Here is a 21,501-nt window from a genome sequence, read left to right on the forward strand (position 1 = left end):
AAAAGGGATAATCCACTCTCTCCAAGAAGAATAAGACTCCAATATTGTAACAAAAGAAATATCAGTTTAGAGGAGGATAATCCGCAACCTCTAAAATGCTAGTACACTTCTAAGTAGAGGGGTAATCCACAATCTAACGAGGAAGAAACTAACTCTGATATCTGAGGTGAGTGAAGTCTCGACAAACTATCACGGACACAGAAATACAGACTCGAGATCTAACAAGAAGTTCAAGAAGAACTGAAAAGAACTAGATTAATTAAATGAATACAAGAATAACACCAGAGAGATGAGCTAGAGCTCCAAGAGATGTGTTGTCAAGACTAAAGAAAACTTCAACCTCGATTCCAATATATACTCCTATTTAGGAAGCTTCTCAAGCAACTTCTATCAACTAAGAAGCTTCTAGAAGGTTCCAGAGATTTGCTTCTAAAAGGTTCTAGAAACTTATCTCTAGAAGGTTCTAAGGACTATGTCCCTAACATCTTCTACCAACTAAGAAGCTTCTAGAAGGTTCCAGAGACTTGTTTCTAGAAGGTTCTAGAAACTTGTCTCTAGAAGGTTCTAAGGACTATGTCCCTAACACAAGCACATCATTTGTATCCAAATTATCTATTTTACAATGTTGCATATTTATTAACATGGAAGTTTCATCAAATGTCACATCTCTATTTATCAAAATAATACTTTTTACTTGGATCTCACATCTTGTATTCTTTTACAAAATTTTCATAACCTAAAAAGATGCAATTCTTAGCCTTAGGATCCAACTTAGATCTCTTTTCTAATTACATATGGACATATATTAGGCATCCAAAAACATTAAGTATCAAATAGTTTGTAAGATTATTTCTTTAAATTTGCTATGATGTCTTATAATCAATAATTGTAGAAGGAGAAAATTATATTAATAAGTTTTTAATATTTATAATATTTTTTTAAAGAATCTTTTTTGATCTTGCACTATTTAACAAACTTTTGAGCTTTCTTTAGCAAGGTTCTATTCATCTGATCTACTACTTTATTTTATTTAAGAAGATCTAAATTAGTAAAGTGATAAATTGTCCCTTCTACCTTGTAGAAACTATCAAATTCAATCGATTTATATTCTCTTCTATTATTAGATCTAAAGCATTTTAGCTTCCTCTAAGTTTTTTATTTTTTATTTTTTATTTTTAATTCTTATTTTCTATGTTTTAAAGATAGAAAAAATCTAGATTTTTATTTTATCACCTTTCTTGAATATTCATTTACAGATGAAATAAAATACAATGCTTTAACTTTAGAAGCAACTGGTACAAGTTACCATACATCCAAATATATAATCTAATATACCTTCAATGAGTAATAATGTTGAAGCTCACATTATAATGCTTTCTAAACACACAATGTTCTTAAAAGTCTATCTTACAATCTTTTATATCCTTTAAGAGTTGGTGCTTATACAATTCCAAAAGGCTTCTTGCACTCATGTGTCCCAAATAAGCATGCCATAATTGAGTAGCACTAGAAGTGTTATTTTCTTGAGAAGATACAACAATTGATCTACATGTAATAATATCTCCTAGAAGCTCACATACAATCCTAAAGTCCATTTAAGCAATATTGGCTTATTTAGAAGACTGACCTCTATGTTTGTTTGAATCTTCTTTTTTATTCTTATACTCTCTTTTGTAGTATCTTAATTTATCATATTCAAAATACAAAACCTTTGACTTCTCAAATTTAGATTTGAATTTTGATCTAAATTTCTCTATATTCTATCTTTTGTATATAGGCATACCTCTTACAAACAAGACTTTTGATTGTGGTGTTTTACTACTAGATCTCTTTCTCATCTTGTTTGATAAGAGAGCTATATTGACTTTTCATTTATAATAATATAATAGAATAGAAAATATCTACTTTTAGAACTAGTTCATGCCTATTTACCATTATAGATTTGAGTGGTCTTAGTATTAGAATTGGTCACTACTAATAAAAATAAATTTAGTTATTTATATGCACTAATGATAAATTAATCATTTTAAAAAAAGTATTTGAAGATAAATTATAATATATACTTTTAAGGATAACATACTATAAATGATTAACTATATTATTAAAAATATTTTATTAAAATTAATGGAAAAATTCATAATATAATTTGTGTCTTGTATTTTGTACAAAAACTAAGAGTTTATTTTGCATTTAAGATATTATTATATTAAGAGAAGAAGTTAAGAGGCCACAAAAATTTAACCATTTGAATAGGTGAAATTAAAAAGTGTGACTTAGTTAGCTTTGTACTTAAAAAAATCAATCTAAAGGTTATAAAAAGTAATGATGATGTAGAATGCATTTTTTCCCTACATAGCATGAATAATGTTGTACTTTGTAATTTGCTGTCAGCCAAAAAAACTAGTAACATTGTTGTTTGAAGTGTACTTTTTCATCATTCACTTGTCATGAATAAAAACCTCTCAAAATTTTGTACATTTAAAATGTAATGAACTAACCCCTGCATACGATGTTGAGATACAATGTAACAATACAAATCAGAAATCAACATGCATAGAATTAGACCAACGCCACATCACCACAGTCCAGGATGACATCCAATGTAAACAAAGAGAGCCTTCGGTGAAGAATTCAATAAAACCAGGAACAAATGCTGTTGGATGTGCCGGAGGAAGTAAAAAAAAACACTGCACCCAAAAGAAGACGCAACAACTGCCAATGTCGACGTCAAGAGACAATTTTGAATGCAGGAGGATGTTGCAGAATGTGTCCGGCGAAGGAGATGCACAGCTATCGATATGGTTATCGCCGATTGTGAAGAACGACACAAAACTCGGCGGCCACATGTGTTGTGTGGCAAATCGGATTGTATAATTTGACACGGCCCAGTTGTAGGACTGGGTGCTGAAAGGCATCAGGATTTATCTCGTATCCAGTGAGAATCACAAGCATTTCGGCTAGAACCGCCGGATTGCGCAGTGGCAGATATCCGGGCATCCTCGGTCTCTCCGCCTCAATTTCTCCGTCGCTGGGGAATTGTGCGAAGTGACTGAAGCCACAGAAAGTTTGGTAGATGCACTATTGCCACTATTACTTGGGGCTTTCAATCTGGGTATTAATTGAACTCCGTAAGCTCCTTGCTCACATTACAGTGTTTTTTTTTAAAAAAACTGAATTATTATTATTATTATTTTTATTGCTCAGTTTGTGTTCTTTTTTCTGCAGATCTTGAGCTGGGATTTTCAGTGAACGATCGGTCGTATCTGGATTTGCATTTCTCGCTAGCTATGGCGTTATTGAGCTGTCGAGCTGTATCGCAGTCCATTAGCATCTCGCTGTCTTCGGTTTCAGTAGCAGCTTCGAAGCCAGCTTCGAGAACCAATGCAACGAAATGTGGGAGTGCCCGCTTGCAGAGTTCACTGGTCGCTGGATCGCAGCTTGGAACCTCTTCGATTCTTTCTGTGACTGCTAAGTCGAAGGTCTCCGTCAATAAGGTTTTGGGTGTTCGTGCTGCAGGTAAGACTTACTACCACCCGTGTCCCTGAATCGTGCCGAATTGGGGATTATTATTTTCGGCATTCTCGATGGATCATTGCTTGCATGAATCCCCGTGAAGTTGTGTCTTAAGCAAGGTATGTAAAAAGTATTGAATAATGTATCAGCTTCGTTTCATCATCTCGCCTCCACAATGTTCTGAATAACGTTCCATAATGTATTGTTTCGCAGTGGGAGCTGACAATGTGGTAACTGAGCCAGCGACATCTATCAAGTTTGCTTTATTGCTCACCGTCCCTGACAGCTCCAACACTCTGACGTTTCTCGGTGCAGGTGATTTGCTGTTAAATTATAGATCGTAAATTAGGGTTTCTGGAGGATTGCCCATTGAAGTATACAACATGCAGAGCCGCGCATCCGTTGACGTTGTATCTTTGTTTCACTATTTTCAAAGATCTGATACAATGATGGTGTGCAAACTCGATTTGGGTAGTTAAGATTGCTGATGTTGCCGATGTGCACCCAACTTCAAGAATTGAGAAGCAGCTTACTCATGATCACAACACGAGTCGCTTGCCCATCGACTTGAAGATTATTAGAAGTCTCTAAGTGCTTGAAGTGTGGTGTGTGTGTGCAATTTCTTTGGATGTCCTTCAAGCTACCCATACAAATGTTGACACCCTGTGACTCCGCGTTTGGTGTGCACAGGAGTGCGGGAAAAACAGATCGCCTTCTTAAAAGTGAAGGTGTATGCTGTTGGTGTCTATGCTCAACCTGATGTAGCAGCTTCTTTGGCTTCGTGGAAAGGAAAATCAGCAGCTGATCTTGTCAAAGATGAGGCGCTGTTCCAAGAACTGGCACAAGGTTGGCTTGTTGTTCCATAAGCATTGATTTTTCCCCTTCTTTTAATTGAAACATTCCATGAATAAAACTTCTTGATTTCTTCTTTTCTTATGTCATTTGTGCTAGTGAATGATTGATAAACTGCTGGTTGCTACAGCTCCAGTAGAGAAGGCTCTGCAGATTAAGCTGGCTCGAGATGTAGATGGCGCCACGTTCTGGGGAGCTTTGGACGAAGCATTGGTGCCGCGGCTGACAGCCTCTGGGGCTGGTGCAGACGGAGACGCTGCATTGGCAGAATTTGGAAATGTTTTTAAGAATCGTTCTTTGCAGAAGGGCTACGTCATTACCCTCACCTGGGTCCAACCCTCGACTCTCAGGGTAACAATATGTTCATTAATCCACCTGTTATCTTAATTTTGTTGTTTTCAGAGCTGTTTTCTATTCCGGAAAACTACATGTGAACTTCAAACCTTGTTTCTGTTTTTGTCTCACATGCACTGATCAGATATTGCTGCCTCCCGCAGATTGCTGTAGCCGAAAGCGAAGCAGCGAATTTGAAGACTGAAGCGTCGATAGAGTCTAAGGCATTATTGTCGGCACTCTATGATGTGTTTTTAGGGACGAGTGCTGTGTCTCCTTCCGCCAAAGCAGCAGTTGCTGAGGGCATCTCAAAGCTTCCGTAAGAATCTATGGATTCACTGGGAAGGCAGGTGAAGAGTTTGGAGTATTGTACGTTTTTGACCAGAGACTGAGAACTATCGTGTGATAACATTTAGTACTACTATTTCTTCCAGATACTTCGCTTGCAATAGCTCTGCAACGCTATTGTAGTTGCTACTTGTAGAGCAATGTATAGATAGCTTTTCAGCTTTTACATTTTGTTCATTTCCCTTCGTGATTGTCTTTCCTTAGACTTGCAGAGTTGTCTGGTTTCACATGTGATTTAACAAAACACAACTGCACAAATAATAATAATTTCGTGCATTCATGTTATAGTACAATAGCACATACGATAGACTGCTTTTTATCCTCTAGATCTGCCTTCATAACACACACGTCTCAGGGGAGTGAGATTTAGCGATACTTTATTTATCTTTTCTACTAATCCAGTAATCCCATCAAACCAAGTCTCTAAAGATACTTTAGGTCGGAATAGAACTTTCAATGGCCAGCATTAAAAGGTATGGTGATAACCTTTGGAAATGCACAACGTCATATGTGGCTAGTTTTGAATGATTACTTTTCTAAGCTTTTTATCACCATTCCTACAAATCAGCAATAATTTCCACGCCCTTGCTGGTAGTTGACGCATTCTTCTATAGGTCTATTTGATTTGTTTAAAGAAGCTCATGTGTCACCCAAGTAATACTTTAAGATGTCAACGTAATCTTTCATTTGAAACAAAATATTTGTTGTATGTTTTTACATTTATTTTGTAAGGAAACATGGAGTTAGAATTAGATATTGTAGGTCTGAGTGGTATACACTACCCACAAGTTACACATTGCAATTCTATTACCTACCTTCTTCTCTAATACAAAAGCATTTTCTTGTTTAATTTTCGTTATATATTTATTTTATTTTTCGTTACACACATGTAAGCAGCACATGTCCACTTGTATTAGAATTAGTGCAATGTATGCTTCAGTACGTTTTGGCTTGTACAATTGCAATGCAAGGTTTGAAGTAAATAAAATCTATATATATTGTAATTTTTTCCCATGTAAATTTTTATATTTATGTTCCTTACCAAAAACAAAATTTCAAAAATTCTATGTGGAATTTTAGATTCAGGTTCTTAAGAAACATATATTGAGTTTTTATTAGTTTATATTTTTAAAAAACTATCTACTCTATACAATTGGGGTATAGAGTAGTCTTCTAGTTGGTTGTGAAGAGACAAAGAAGTCTTCTAGTTGGTTGTGAAGAAAGGAATGCAAGGAATGCAGGGAACATGGGAACTTAGAAACAAGGGAGCATGGATGAACAAGGAAATGAATGAAAGTGCCAAAGATCATAGTGTCCAACTACACATATTTTTGTTAGTATATATACAAATATAAATATAAAGATGATTGCAATAAAAAACAATAAGATTATTTCCTTTCAAACTTTATCTTTTAATAATTCGTATTTATTTATTTATTCCTATTTAGTAAATACTTATCTATCAATGTTGTTTCTTTTGAGTTGACACCCATTAATTAGTTCTTGTTTTGTTTGTTTGTTTGTTTTTGTTTTTTTCTTTTTGTAATTTTTTTGATGTGATTTTTTATTAAATTTTACACAGTGGAACTACAAGCCTCCGATGAAGAAACATCAATAACACACAATCACATGGAATTAATTGGAAGAGAGAGATTGAATACAAAAGGGGAGACAAATGCCCACCAAGATATTAATCCCGCATCAAATCCCCATTCTATCAAAGTATCATTCCTGATTACTAATCAATATTTACTCTGCCATCATTTAAGTAGCATTATCATCAATTGATATTCATTTTCGCATTCATGTCCGCGTTGCTTTGCAGGTTCTCGATCATGCTCGTCCTCTCTAACAGTTCCGGCACGAGGAGCCCGGAAATCGACGTTTTAAAAGGACACCATTAGTGCAGTGAAGAGGGTAACAATGACGATGGGAAGGGACAGTTTGGCGTTCAGTCAAAGTCTCCGAAGATGAAGATGCTACAACGATGGAATCACATTTGGGGTGGGGGAAGTACTAAATGGGGTCTGGTTGCATTAAAGTGTGAGAGAGAGCTCATGAGCACTAGTGCAGCTACCGACTTGATTGCCTACCACGATGTGGCAGGAATCACCCTCAACCGATTCATGTTCAATGGCAAAACGCTGCTAAAACAATGCTTTTAAAGTGCAGTTCAGGGTACTTCGACTTCAAAAAGCAGTTTGTGAATCAGTTTGTGAATCAGTTTGTTTCACAACATCGCATACGGCTGGCTGGCTGGCTACCAGTGCGACGACTTTGGGTGATAACTGTCCCAAAGAGTGTTGAAAAATAGCCTTCGAGTCCATTTTCAACTCAGTCCAACATCATCCCTCATTGTGTGTATTTCGGTGGTAAGGATTGCACAACGAGGACCTTTCTGAGCAGAGCCATGAGTAGCCCTGCAGTGTACCTTAGAGAGCGAGAGAGAGCGAGAGACTCTGGCACCCTGATTTTTTGGTTCATAGTAAGATAGTGGTGGTCTCTGTCATTGACAAGGAATTCGTCATAGATTATTCAACGTGATGTTACTGCGTTACGGAGCTCTGGCGATTTTTACAGCTGTGAGCCGGTTCCCATAGCCTAGCTAACAACACCTTCCATGCCATCTTCACAAAGGAAATCAGCGAGGTTAAAATCTGCAAATTCATGAAGTAGACAAGCGTCGTTTATATATATATTTTAAATTTTCTGATGAACAAGTAACAAGGAGAGAGCTCCTGTAAGTGATTTTACCGCAGATGCTTGTTCATGCAGGTTCATGTTGCAAGATCATGAGAAGCCATGATCAGAGATGGTCACTAGAAATCACATCATTTTGATGTGTGAGAAATTTTCACCGCACTGCCACTGGTCATCAGAACCGAGTGCTAGGCTCAGTAATTCTACAATCACCCAAAATGAAGCAGATTATGAAATGATGTCCAAATTGTGGTGATTGCAATTTGATGGAGCTTGCAGGGAAGTGTAGGGTCAGGAGGAGCAAAGGAGGTCTTCTGAAGCTTCAGAGGAAGTTATATCATGGAAAAGTCAAAAATTGGGTAGCAATTTCAGTTGTAATCAGTTTGACCATATTAATAGACGGTTAGAAATTAGCTGTAAGTTGAACAATAAAAATTGTGGATGTTGAAACAGGAGATTCAATGTTGATATGTCACAAAATATAAACAACTTTATTTTATTGTGGAATTTGTAGGATTTGTATACACTACTGAGGTTCTAAAGAATAAAAACAGAAAAGATTAAACTGTATATGTAGTAATGTAGTTAAAATATTGAGTACGGATAATTTTCACCAAACCAAAAAAATTATTGTGATTTTAATTATGAATATTTTAAAAATTATGAAATATCTTCATTGACAATAATAATATTATAAAATATTGGCTATGTAAAAAAATGATAAATATTTCAAAAGGTCTTGTTATGGAAAATAATCAATCTACAAATAAAAATGATTATATGTGAACTTTATAAAACTGTATTTAATGTTGAGAATAAAGTGTATTAAAAATATGAAGACAATTATCTCAAAACAAGCAATTAGAAGATTTTGGAAATAAAAGGGCCAAGCTCTAAACAAAAAATAATTTTTCATACGTTATACAATATTCTACTTTATCTTCTGAAAGATAATAGTTTTGAAAATACTTCTGCGTATCTTACAGAAAAAAAATAACATTCCTGCAACAAAAGAAAGTACTGCAAGCCAGGTATTATACAACAAATCACACACAGGAACTTAAAAAACACAATCATTCAGGGTTCCAAAATCTTAACCACTTCGAAACTACCACACCAGCTTTACGGTTTCACAACACGAGCTTTGTCTACAACGTAACAACAACACGATTGTTTATGGCAATGCAAGGACAGAAACATCAACAACAACAAGCGTGGAAAGCAAAGCAAAGCAAAGCAAAGAGTAGTAAGAACAACAACAGCAGGGCTGCAATAGAACGAAGGTGAATGAAGATGAGGAGGAGAAGGAGTAGGAATGAGACAAAGCAAAGCAAAGCAAAGCAGGCTGCGAGTGACGCACCGCACCATCATCAACATCATCAACATCAAGTGGTGTGTGTCGTGGGAGGGGTGCCAGAATGAATGAGCCCAGCTCAGCTCAACTCAACTCAGATCAGCTGGGTGAGAAGGAATGGAAGGGGAAGGGAAGGGAAGGGAAGGGAATACCATCTCTCGATATCGATCTCAATCTCAGTACTCATTGTCGATCCTTCTCATGACTAAGACATGATGTCAAGTCACTGCTGTGCCGCAGGAAGGGCACAGCACCACCACTCACAATGGTTGCGTGGACTACACAGTGGGTTTTGTCTCATCTCAGGTTGCGTGCACTATAGCCTGCCTTGTTTTTATCTCCAATCTCCCTCCTGTCAGCCCCGTGCGGACGCGGCTGATGTTGGCAAGCTGTGGCACTGAGGGTTAAATGAACTGGGCGTTGGTGAAAATGTGAGCCTTTTCGCATGAGTTGGTGCAGCAGCAGCAGGAGAGAAGGGGTGGTCGGGTAACTCATCATGTGTTGATTCTAGCATCAGTAAAGTGCGGGAACTTGTCGAAGGAATCATGAGATCCGTGACACTGGTCAAGGGGAGCAGCTGAAGCTTACCACATCCACCCTGTCATCAGCCTTGGGTAGTTGTCCTCTACTTCTACCCCAATTGGCGCTGTGTAGATTTATTCTTGAGCGCTCCCTTCCTTCCTGCCTGAACTCCCTCACAGTGTTTTTTTGCACTCCCGGGTTGCTTGCAGTCGAGAGATGGTTGCTTTGGGGAAATAAAAGCTGCGGCGTTTGGGGTCGAAGTTGGATCTTTTTCCTCTGAGGATCGTCGAATCTGGACCTAAGCTGCAGCGAGTGCTGTGTTGACAGAAGCCCAGCGATGAAGCCTGGAGGTAGTAGTGCGAGTTTGTGGTTTGACTTGAGAAGGGATTGAGCTAAGAAGAAGATTTGCAATGGTTCTGGCAAAGCTGTTGGTGCACCGTCTTCAGATTACAGTAGTGTTGCATTGCACGCCTCTTGTCGTGAGACTGAGTTCAGTGTAATACATTTATCATGGCGCGGCTGTGGGGCTCAATTTTTATCTTGGTGTTCTTCTCCTTGGTTTCTTCATTGGAGCTAGTCAGCTCCGCATCAGAAGTTACGTCAAGTCGTTCCAAGGCGATTGCCAGTTTCCAAAGTTGGGTAGACAGAGTTGGCGCAAACCATTCTGCTTTCGAAAACACGGCGAAGTCCTCAGGCAGTACTGGAGACTTGTCCCGCAAGGTCGCCGAGGGGGTGATTGTAGTTGATCAGAGTGGCGCCGGACATTATAAGACCATCAATGAAGCAATCAATGCAGTCCCTCTTCACAACAAATATGCGGTCACCATCAAAGTGAACCCTGGAATATACATGTAAGGAGCTCAATATTCTAATGCTTCAGTGTACACTTTTTTTCTTTTCTTTGCGGCCATCAGCAGAAATTTTTCTATTTCTTTTTTCAGTTCATCCGTAGGCATTTGCGTAACTGGTTGCTACTCTGACTGTTTAAATAGAGATACACGATCCTTTTGAGCTTGCAACATGGGCATATGAATCAAGTGTGGTGACTGAGCATTGCAGTGAAAGGGTAATGGTACCCAAGAGCAAGTGGCGCATTACTTTGCAAGGATCTGGCCGAGATGTGACCAAAATCACGTCGAGAAATGCTGCAGGCGATACAGGGACAACGTACACAACCTCAACCTTCGGCGTTAGCGCTCCTTACTTCACAGCGAGAAACATCACATTTGAGGTAAGACGGAGTGTTATGGGCGCCTCAAAAGGCCAAGCCGTGTATCAACCTTCCTACAGAAGCTTCTAACTGCCAGCATAGGCCACATTTATCAATTGTTCACCTGAATCTCTGTTGTTTGCTGCGGTTGCTACCTCAGTGATGGTACGCCAGTTTTTCTTGTTTGAGCTTGCAGTTAGCGCGGACCACCATGTCTTTGTCTCCTTACATTCTAACCACTCAATCGTGATAGAACTCGTCACCTCTTCAAATCGGAGGAGCTCAGCAACAAGCGGTCGCGTTGCGAACAACGGGCGATTTTAATGCCTTCTACGGATGTGCTTTCCTTGGGCAGCAGGACACTCTCTACGACGACAGAGGCCGCCATTACTTCAAAGAATCTCTTATTGTGGGCTCTGTAGATTTCATTTTCGGCGACGGGAAATCATTGTATCAGGTAATCAGCTCTCATCAACATCATCACCAGGTTCTCTCATTTTGAATCTTAGCTTGTCCCTGATGCAATCTTCAGACAAACTGAGAAAATTGGGACAATTTCCGAGGAAGAACACAGCCAAAGTCAATCGTTGAGTCGAATTTCCTAACTGCTTTAATTCGATCTCAATGACCTGCAGAACTGCGAGTTGAGAGTGCTACCCTCATCTGGTGGATCTCTAACAGCCCAAAAGAGGTTGAGCTTCAGTGAGGATACTGGCTATTCTTTTGTGAACTGCAAAATTACGGGCTCCGGCCCTTCTACAGTGTACTTGGGACGGGCATGGGGACCTTATTCTAGAGTGGTATTCGCTTACTCCGAGTTCGCCGACATCATCAACCCTGTAGGCTGGTACAATTGGGCTGATCCCGCCAGGGAACGGTGAGTATGTCTCTGCATCAGTCTTTTTTTTTCTTTTTTTTTTCTTTTTTTTTTCTTTCTTTTGCCATACTTTGTCAGTTCCGTGACATCCTGCACCGAGGCTCGTTTTTACCGTTTTCTTGTTGGAAACAAATCTCAATTGTTGAAGATGATTTTCTTTTGTACAGCACCGTGTTTTACGGGCAATACAAGTGCTTCGGACCTGGCGCAAACGAAGCAAGCAGAGTTGGGTGGTCTGTAGAACTCACCGACGCTCAGGCCGCACCCTTCATGACCCTTGGGTACATCGATGGTGGATTGTGGGTGACAGAAGAATGAAGTTGAGAGTGAGGTTAAAAATGGATCCGAATACGGAGTTGTAAACCGTGTTATAATTTGCTGTCATGGTCAGAGGATTGAGGAAAACAGCATTAATTGTGAACATGAACGACAGTAAGAATGGTGCTCTTGTGAAGGTACTCTTGAAATTTCATTAAGCACTCATTTCCAAAATGTGGTACCTGAAAGAGTACTGTACTGAACTCTGCGTCAGAAATGAGATATATGATGCTTCTCTCACTCTCCGGAGCTGTAAGATGAGTCAAATGCTTCAATAATTTCCCAAGATATTCATTTCGAGGTGTGTAAATCACTTTTTTTTCAGATTTGTTAGAGCATGGTTCGAGCAACGATCAATCCAAGTTCCAAGCAATTGATTTGTAGGAGTTACTGCAATGAGACTGCAGCATTTAGCTTGCAGCCGGCAAATCCTAAACCTAATTCTCCCCAACTTTACACAACCCCCACAAAACCATCTCTACAATTCACCCCAGCTTAGCGAGAAATCAAAACATTGTCAAGAGCGCTGAAATTCAGCGTCACAACCAGCGAAATTCCTTCAGCCCAGAATGAAACGGCTACTGCACAAAGTTTGCCGCCTTCTAGTTGCCAAACAATGTAGAAAATCATTGAGAAATAGAAAACAATGGTCACTTATAAAATGTGACCGCATCGCCACCGACGACTCACAGCATTTTCAAACAGAGGGACGAGAAAAAAATCTCATCCATACCAAATAGGATAATTCATACCCAAGTCAACCAGGATGCCACGAACATTGCAACTGTCAACAATAAAGTCCCCCATGAAATCATGCCTTGTACCGATGTGAAGGCTTTCAACAATTCTTACCAAGGTAGACACCCACATGACCAATCCCTACGAACAATCTGGTGAGCTATCTATAAAAAGAGTGTGCAGAGTGATACAGCTAGAAATAGTGCAAAAGCTGCACCAGCTCAAAAATCTACGTTACAACATGCACAAATAGCGAGGATTGACGAATACGGCAGTGGTCTCACCGTATGGGGTTCTGTGTGTGGCCTTGCACCCGGGATTTTGTGGGTTGCGATCCACCATGTCGGCTTAACAACGCACATGCAAACACCCCAGCTCTCGTCCTTAGGCGGCTGAACCAAACCAACATCCTAGAACATCACCGACTCCTGGCTCTTGTCGTGGTCATCGATGCAGGGAAGTACTCCCAAGACTAGAAGCGGACTGCTCCTTTGTTGTCACCAGCGATCGTTCAACACGTCTTCACTACGCAGGAAGACCTGCACAACTTCCTGGTGGCAACTGCAAACTGGAGTTGTCGACATCGATCTGTAAGCATGACAGGAGCAAAATTTGGTTGCAAAGATTTGCCAAAACTCCATAACGCACGGTAAAACAGTGAGAAACGATTCTGGATCAAAGACAGACTTCCTACTTGCTGTTACATGAAGCCAGTGTTCAGCAATGGCGTGAAGTTCAACAGTGTGAGCTAGATCAGTGCAGCAACGAAATGGGTACATTGTGAGGTTGCTCAAAACATGCTCCCACACATCACAGATTCATGGTGGCATGTCGACGCTGTGGCGATGGAGCTCCATCTGCAACGCCGTGCGAGGGTTGTTGGGACCATGTCGAGAACTTGGTGGAGCTATAGAAAAACTTGCATGTTTTCTACGACTTCACTGCAACAAAAACAACAAATCCATGACAATGGCTCATATTTACATGCAATGAAACATCTACAATGAACAAGCACTGATTGAGTATGTTGCAATGAATATGTGTGTCAGAATGGATGTGTTAATTTACAACCACATCCTAAGTCGTGAAACCAAAACTAAAACTATTTAAATGTGTCGATTTTTTAAATCTTTATTTGCAAAGTTCAAATGAAGTCAACCTCTACCTTAGATCAACATAAAAACTTAATAAAACATTTCTAGAGGCAAATGGGTTAATTAAAAAATATTTATATATTTATATTTATTAAAAAACTTTAGATTTCAAAATATTATCATTATACTCTTTATAAATTAATAAAACAAATATATATAATTACACAATTATATGTATATATATATATGTATATATTTATTTATTTTGAAAAAGAAAGAACAAAAAAGAGCTATTAAAGCCACACCCTAACATTATTAAAGCTACATCCATGTTACCATTTGATTAACTTTGTCTATCTATGAACTCCATGTGTCAAGGACAAGAACTCGATGAAAAAACAATTCAGACAAGTGAGCCTTCACTCAAAGAAAGGTAACAAAATATAAATAAACAAGTATGTATATTGAAAGAAAAACTGGAATGGCTATTGCCAAAAGACAAAGAAACTAGAGACCCTTGAAACTAGATTGGAAACAAGAAAGGAGTTGATAAGAGTGAAGAAGTCTTCACTCTTGTCTCTATATATACTATCTAACTAGGAGCTACGTGGCGACGTTCTATAGGACCTCCAATATGTGTTGACTTTGTAGAACACATGCCTTGACTTACAAGGCAAGTTTTTTTACGTGTGGGCCACATAGTTAGCTTGATCTTCAAGCTAACAATATGTGTGGCACATGGCCAACTTATTGACCACGTTTCTAATTCAAAAAGTCAATTAAAGACACTTATGAAGTCAAAGCAATGTCTATGAAGCTTCTACGAAGCTTTCATATTAAATACTATAGAATTAATTTACTTTTACCTACTTTTACTTACTTCTACCCATTTGTATATGTAATTACTAGCTTACATGATTATGTCCGTGACATTACCCCCCCTTCTAAGGATGAGTTCTACGAGGAGCGGTCATCATATGTTGAGAAAATCTATGATGTGACGAATTGTATTCGCCACATACTCTGATCTTTGTTCTCTTCGAAGATGATTGATAGGGCCTCTCAATCATCGGTAGTGTCTCCAAATAGGGCGGGAAGACCACCCAGTTATTTGATCATTGTTGAGGCCTTCGTAACTTCCTTCGAATAGAATATTTGGAACACCATCAGGAGTTGTTCTTACTTCTAGCACAATCACCAAATATCGGGAGTCCCTTCCCAAATCATGATACCAAACGCATTGTATCTCGCCATCTATTTGAGGAAGAACATGTCATTCTTGAAGATCTTCATCTCGATTGCATCGTCTTGAAGGTTGTGACAATCGTAATGTCTCATCCGGCAGGTCAGCAAATGAAGGCTCTTGAGTCGAATCCACTGGTTGTTGGATCTCCATCTCCTGAGCGTCACTACTACAAAGAAGCTACGAACAAGGATTGAAAGTAGAATGTTATCTTGCCTAGATGTTGTTTCTTTTATAAAGAAGGTTTTCATCTTGATTTTCATGGATGTCGTCGATGAAAAGCCTCCACCACCTTTGCTGTATTTGTAAGATTCTTTATTGGCTCCCACGTGTGTTCACTAATATCATATCTATGCTAATGGACAAGATATTCCAATTTATTTCGGCACCAACTTGAATCTAAGACTTCTTCAACTTCAAACTCTTCATTATTGTCCACTTCTATAGGAGGAGGTGGAGCTTGTCGTCTTCTTGGTATGTCCACTGTCTTGTATGGTTCAAGAAGAGATACGTGAAATACTGGATGGATTTTCATTGACTCTGGTAGATGTAAACGATATGCAACTGGATTGATTTGTACAAAAATAGAAAATGGTCCTAGCCTTCAATAGTCCAACTTGTCACAAGGATGAGTGGTCTTGATATTGCGATGAAGTAGCCATACCTTATCACCCCAGACAAATGATGGTTGTTCCTTTCGATAGACATCCACATTGACCTTTTGTTGTTCTTGAGCCTCTTTTAACTGTGCCTTCATCGTTGCATGTAGCTCTGGTAAATAAATTGCTAAATCTTTCGCAGTAGGATTATCAACTTTTGAAAAGTCAAAAGTATCAAGTCGTGGATGATAACCATAATTAACAAAGAAAGGTGTTTGTTTTGTAGAAGAATGTACCGTGTTATTGTAAGCAAACTCTGCCAATGGCAAAAGAGTTGTCCAATCATCTTGTTGGTAATTAATGATACATCATAAATATTGCTCCAAAACTTAATTAACACGCTCTGTTTGTCCATCAGTTTGAGGATGGAATGCCGAAGATAGTTTTATATCTACTTTAAGAATCTTGAAAAGAGTCCACCAAAATCTTGATACAAATTGAGTTCCCCTATCTGATATAATATCCTTGGGTAATCCATGATAGCGATAGATATAGTCAAGAAAGAGTTTAGCTGTTTCTATACCTGTGATAGATTTTGTACACGGTACAAAATGTGCCATCTTAGTAAAACGATCTACTATCACTAATATAGAGTCATAAGAACCTGAGATTGGAAGATCCGTGATGAAGTCCATAGAAACAGAAGACCATGGTTGTTTTGGAATGAGTAATGGCTGAAGAAGTCCAAAAGGTCGATGACGAGGAGTTTTTGATCTTGAACAAACATCACATGATTGTACAAAATCTTTAACTGCCTTCTACATTTGAGGCCACCAAAAATCCCTAGATATCAGCTCCAAAGTCTTATTATATCCAAAATGTCTTGTTGCTGGGAAGTCGTGACGAGCTTGAAGAACACTTAAACATGCTTCTCCTTCTGAAACATATAGGCGTCCTTCGAAATAGAGTAGGTTGTTCTTGAATTCAAATTTAGAGGGATCATGAGATTTAGAAGAATTATTCTTGATATCATGAACAAGAGGATCTGAAGACATACTTAACTGAAGTTGCTTATAAAAAGTTAAATCAACAGTCAATGTTGATTTTATTGCTCGAAGATGAAATTACTCTAGCTTCAAGAGAACCGTTCTTTGTTGCTCAAAAGCTACATCTCCTTCTTTTGGTGTAAGATAAGAACGTCTAGATAGGGCATCGGACAAACCTTGTTGTTTTTCTGACTGATAAGTAATGATGAACTCGAATTTTGATAAAGACATGCTCTAACGAGCTTGGCGATGATTTAATACGCGTGCTGATATAAAATATTCGAGGTTCTTGTGATTTGTATATACGGTGACTGGACTGGAAGCGCCTTCTAGATAATGACGCCATTCTTGAAAAGAATCCACAATTACAAGAAGTTCTTTGTCGTGGATCTCATAATTGATTTCTGCTGCTGAGAATTTTCTTGAATGAAAGGCTACTGAATGAAGTTTATCATCTGTTCCCATTTGTGATAAAACCGCACCCAAAGCAAAGTCCGATACATCTGTTTCGATAAAGAATGCTTTGCAAAAATCAACACCACACAAGATTGGTGCAGAAACAAACGCTGTCTTCAAAGATTCAAAAGTAACTTCCGCTTCTTAATTCCATTGGAGTTTGTCTTTACAAGTCAAATGTATAAGTGGAGCTGCAACTCGAGAGAAGTCTTTAATGAAGATCTGATAGTAGTTGGCAAATCCCAAAAAACATTGGACATCTCTTACCATTTTTGGGATCTTCTAGTTTATAATAGTTTGAATTTTCTTAAGATCCATCATAAGTCCATCATTTGAAATGATGTAACCTAAAAAATCGACTTGAATAGTGTGGAATAAACACTTTTCTATCTTGGCATAGAGTCCTGCATCTCTTAATTTTTGTAATACACGACGAACATGAAGTTCCTGTTCTTCTGGATTCTTAGAATAGATCAAGATATCATCTAGATAACAGACCACAAAATCGTCCAAAATCTCTTGAAAAACATCATTCATTAGATGTTGAAAAGCTGCTGGTGGATTTGTTAGTCCAAAAGGCATGACGTTGTATTCAAAATGTCCATACCTAGTTTGAAACGCAGTCTTCCATTCATCTCCTTCTTTGATGCGTACTAGATTGTATGCTCCTCGGAGATCTATTTTTGTATAGATCTTAGCTTGATTTAGCTCATCAAGAAGTCCAGATATTAAAGGTAGTGGATACTTGTTCTTAATGTTAATCTTGTTGAGTCCTCGATAATCAACACACATCCGCAATGATCCATCTTTTTTCTTCACAAGTAGAATTGGAGCTCCTGTCGGAGATTTAGAATGGCGTATGAAATTCTTGGCTAGATTTACTTCAATATACTCCTTGAGTTCAGCCAACTCATTTTGTGATAAACTGTAGATTGGTCCGAATGGCAGTTGTGCTCCTTCTTGAAGGTCAATTGAGCAATCATACAGACGATGTTCCGGGAGTGTATCCGCATTCTTTTTTTTCGAATACATCTTGAAATTCTTGATATTGGCTTGGAATGCCACTTGAAGTCTTTTCACCAGTAGAAACGAGTGTGGTATAAATAATATATGGTGATTCTTTCATAGCAGCATGCAAGAAAGCTTTTGTATCTATAAATACGGGTTTAATTGAACTGGACTTATGACTCTCTACTTGATTAACTACACTGTTAGTTATACTTTTAGAGAAAGTAAGAGTTCGGGAAATTCAATCTATTTGAGGGTTGTATTTTTCTAACCACGATAAACCTAAAATGACTAGATTAGAAGGAGTTCTAATGATATTAAATACTATAAAACTATTATGACGATTGATTATTACTTCTATAGGAAGAGTTTCGTGAGTAATATCTCTAGAAGACAATGGACGACCATCTATGACTTCTACATGAACACGTTTAATTTTCTTTACTAAAGATATGCTATGTCTTTTAGTAAATTCTTCATCTAAAATACACGCTCAGGCTCCTGAATCTAACAAGGCAAAGACTTTGTAATATTTAGGTCCTAAAATAATATTTAATGTAAAACAAGGAGAGGGCTTTGAGTAGAGAATAGGACGTTTACTAGATGTTGTGCAAGGTTTCAGCCGCACGGTCCCTATTATAGCTGGACAAACTCGTTTTTCAACATATTGTTTTCTTTCACAGCCATACTCTTCATTTTGTGATTGCGTCATTTCTTTGGACAATGTTGAGCAGTGTGCTTTGGTTCTCCACAATATAAACATAATCCTTTTTGACGACGATGAGTCTTTTCTTGCTCAGTAAGAGGTTTGAAACATACTGCATTAATTTACATATCCTCTACTTTTGAATGTATGTGTTGAAGAGGTATTGGTATTGCCATTGAATTATAGTAACGTTGAGGTCCACTTGTACGGTTCTCAGATCGAAATTCAAAAAGGCGATTGTCACACTTCACAGCAAAGTCAATTTCTTGACTCAATGTTTGAAGATCAAGTAAGTTGAGCATTATTATTTTTTACCTCATATTATAATCCATAGAGAAATTGAGTAATAAGTGCAGCATCATCCTACTTGATATCAGTTGCAAGTTTTCGAAATTGTGAAGCGTATAACGTTATTGATCGATTGTCTTGTCGTAAAATACGGATCTTATTGGTTGCAATACGAATTGCATCATGTTTTCCATACATGGATCGAAACTCCGCCAAAAAAGCCTCTAGAGTATCCAATATTGGATCTCGTCATTTAAGAAAAGATGAAAACCACGATAGTACTGAACCTGAAAGAAGCGTACCAATGAATCTAACTTGCGATCCTGGAGTTGGATAGCTTTGGGGTTGAAGTTCAATCACAAGTTACACTTGATTGATAAATCCTCGAAACTTGGATCTGGTGCCATCAAACTTCTCGGGTAGGATAATTCTTGGTTCTTTAACATTTGAAAGGTATTCCACCATAGGAGAAAGGACATGGTTTGGTGCACATGTTGAAGCAGCTCCAACCATTTCTATATCTTCACTTCCTGCCAATCTTGTTGCTCCTTGTGGTGGTAAATTGAGTTGATGCATGGCAAGCATTAACTCTCTCAATTACTCTTGCATTTGTGCCATTGCACTCTTCATTTCAACAAGTTCTGCCATGATAACACTTAGAATAGAGAAGATGTCTAATATCACTCAAGACAAATAGAAGAGAGGACTTGAGAAGAAAGAAAATACTAAAGACAATATCAGCTTAAAAGAGGGTAATCCGCAACTTCTAATATGCTTATATCTTATCATGAAAAAGGGGTAATCCACTCTTAATCAAGATTAGACAAAGCTGTGATATTGTAGGTGTATTCTTGTCAATCTGTCAAGGACAAGAACTCGATGAAAAAGCAATTCAAATAAGTGAGCCTTCACTCAAAGAAAGGTAACAAAATATTAATAAACAAGTATGTATATTGAAAGAAAAATTGGAATGGCTATTGCCAAAAGACAAAGAAACTAGAGACCCTTGAAACTAGACTGGAAGCAAGAAAGGAGTTGACAAGAGTGAAGAAGGCTTCACTCTTGTCTCTATATATACTATCTAACTAGGAGCTATGTGGCGACGTTCTATTGGACCTCTAATATGTATTGACTTTATGGGACACATGCCTTGACTTACAAGGCAAGTTTTTTTTACGTGTGGGCCACATAGTTAGCTTGATCTTCAAGCTAACAACATGTGTGGCACATGGCCAACTTGTTGACCACGTTTCTAATCCAAAAAGTCAATTAAAGATACCTATGAAGTCAAAGTAGTGTCTATGAAGCTTCTAGGAAGCTTCCATATTAAATACTATAGAATTATCTTACTTTTACCTATTTTTACTTACTTCTAACTATTTGTATATGTAATTATTAGCTTACATGATTATGTCCGTGATACCATCCTTTGTTCCTTGTCCTAAGTCTTTATTTTCTTCTTTTACCATGCCCTTTATCTTGAATCTTTGTCTCTATTCTCAATCCCTATTTCTTAATTGCTCGTTGCCTTCTTAGAGCCTAATATCAATGTTTGTAAGAAATATATAAATGCTACTAAATTACCTTAATACTTTTGGTGTGTATTATACAAACCAATGATGAGTGGAGGTGTCATGGACATGCATATTTATTCTAATAATTACTTAATTAAAATGAATAGGTAGAAGTAATTAAAAGTAGATTAATATGATAATATCTTATAGAACAGCTTTCTAGAAGCTTTATAGATATTTTTTTAATTTTATACATGTCTATAGGTGATTGAAAGGTTGAACACTTAGTTAATAAGTTAGCCACATGTTGCATATATTGATAGCTTGTCATAAAAGCTAATCATATAGCATATACATATAAAACTTATTTTGCAAGCTAAGACATATATCTTGCAAATTAATTATGTGTCGGAGGTCCTATAATATGTTACGCATATAGCTCCTGGTTAGATAATATATACAAAAGAAATAGTGAAGTCTTCTTCACTTTTATCAATTCTTTTCTTGCTTCTATTCTAATTTCAATGATTTTTAGTTTTCTTGTCTTTTGGTAATAGTCATTTCAATTTCTTTTGAATATATATATATATATATATATATATATATATTATTTTTTTAAAAAAAATCTTATTTATTTATTTACATTCTTTAAGTTCATGTCATTGATAAATTGATAAGTTTATACTTATAATATCAAAGCTTTGTCTTTTCTTAATTAAAAATAGATTATTTTTTTACTTAATAAGATATAAGTACATTAGAAGTTGCCAATTACCTTATTC

The 21,501-nt window shown here is 37.6% G+C and overlaps 2 protein-coding genes across 5 annotated transcripts; both read left to right on the top strand.

Moving 5' to 3' along the window:
• The first annotated feature begins 2,678 nt into the window (after window positions 1–2,678).
• Window positions 2,679–5,331, top strand: LOC112287290 (fatty-acid-binding protein 3, chloroplastic). Of its 4 annotated transcripts, none has more exons than XM_090253819.1 (6): window positions 2,679–3,128; window positions 3,226–3,516; window positions 3,727–3,828; window positions 4,204–4,359; window positions 4,496–4,716; window positions 4,863–5,331. In XM_090253819.1, the coding sequence occupies exons 1-6, from the start codon at window positions 3,074–3,076 to the stop codon at window positions 5,019–5,021; spliced, it is 984 nt and encodes a 327-aa protein (XP_090109945.1). In that variant the 5' UTR covers window positions 2,679–3,073; the 3' UTR covers window positions 5,022–5,331. The 4 variants fall into 4 exon arrangements, with proteins under 4 accessions (XP_090109945.1, XP_090109946.1, XP_090109947.1 ...); XM_090253820.1 differs by having other exon boundaries at window positions 2,731–3,112; XM_090253821.1 differs by having other exon boundaries at window positions 2,742–3,069.
• A 4,429-nt stretch (window positions 5,332–9,760) lies between these two features.
• LOC112287452 (putative pectinesterase 53) lies at window positions 9,761–12,267 on the top strand. The gene is made up of 5 exons (XM_024530435.3): window positions 9,761–10,473; window positions 10,682–10,853; window positions 11,086–11,289; window positions 11,468–11,709; window positions 11,877–12,267. Exons 1-5 carry the CDS (start codon window positions 10,133–10,135, stop codon window positions 12,025–12,027), a joined length of 1,110 nt encoding a protein of 369 aa, XP_024386203.1. The 5' UTR covers window positions 9,761–10,132; the 3' UTR covers window positions 12,028–12,267.
• The last annotated feature ends 9,234 nt before the right edge of the window (window positions 12,268–21,501 follow it).

The sequence above is a fragment of the Physcomitrium patens genome, chromosome 10 (assembly GCF_059467195.1).
Source record: "Physcomitrium patens ecotype Gransden chromosome 10, ASM5946719v1, whole genome shotgun sequence".
In the NCBI taxonomy this organism is placed as follows: domain Eukaryota; kingdom Viridiplantae; phylum Streptophyta; class Bryopsida; order Funariales; family Funariaceae; genus Physcomitrium; species Physcomitrium patens.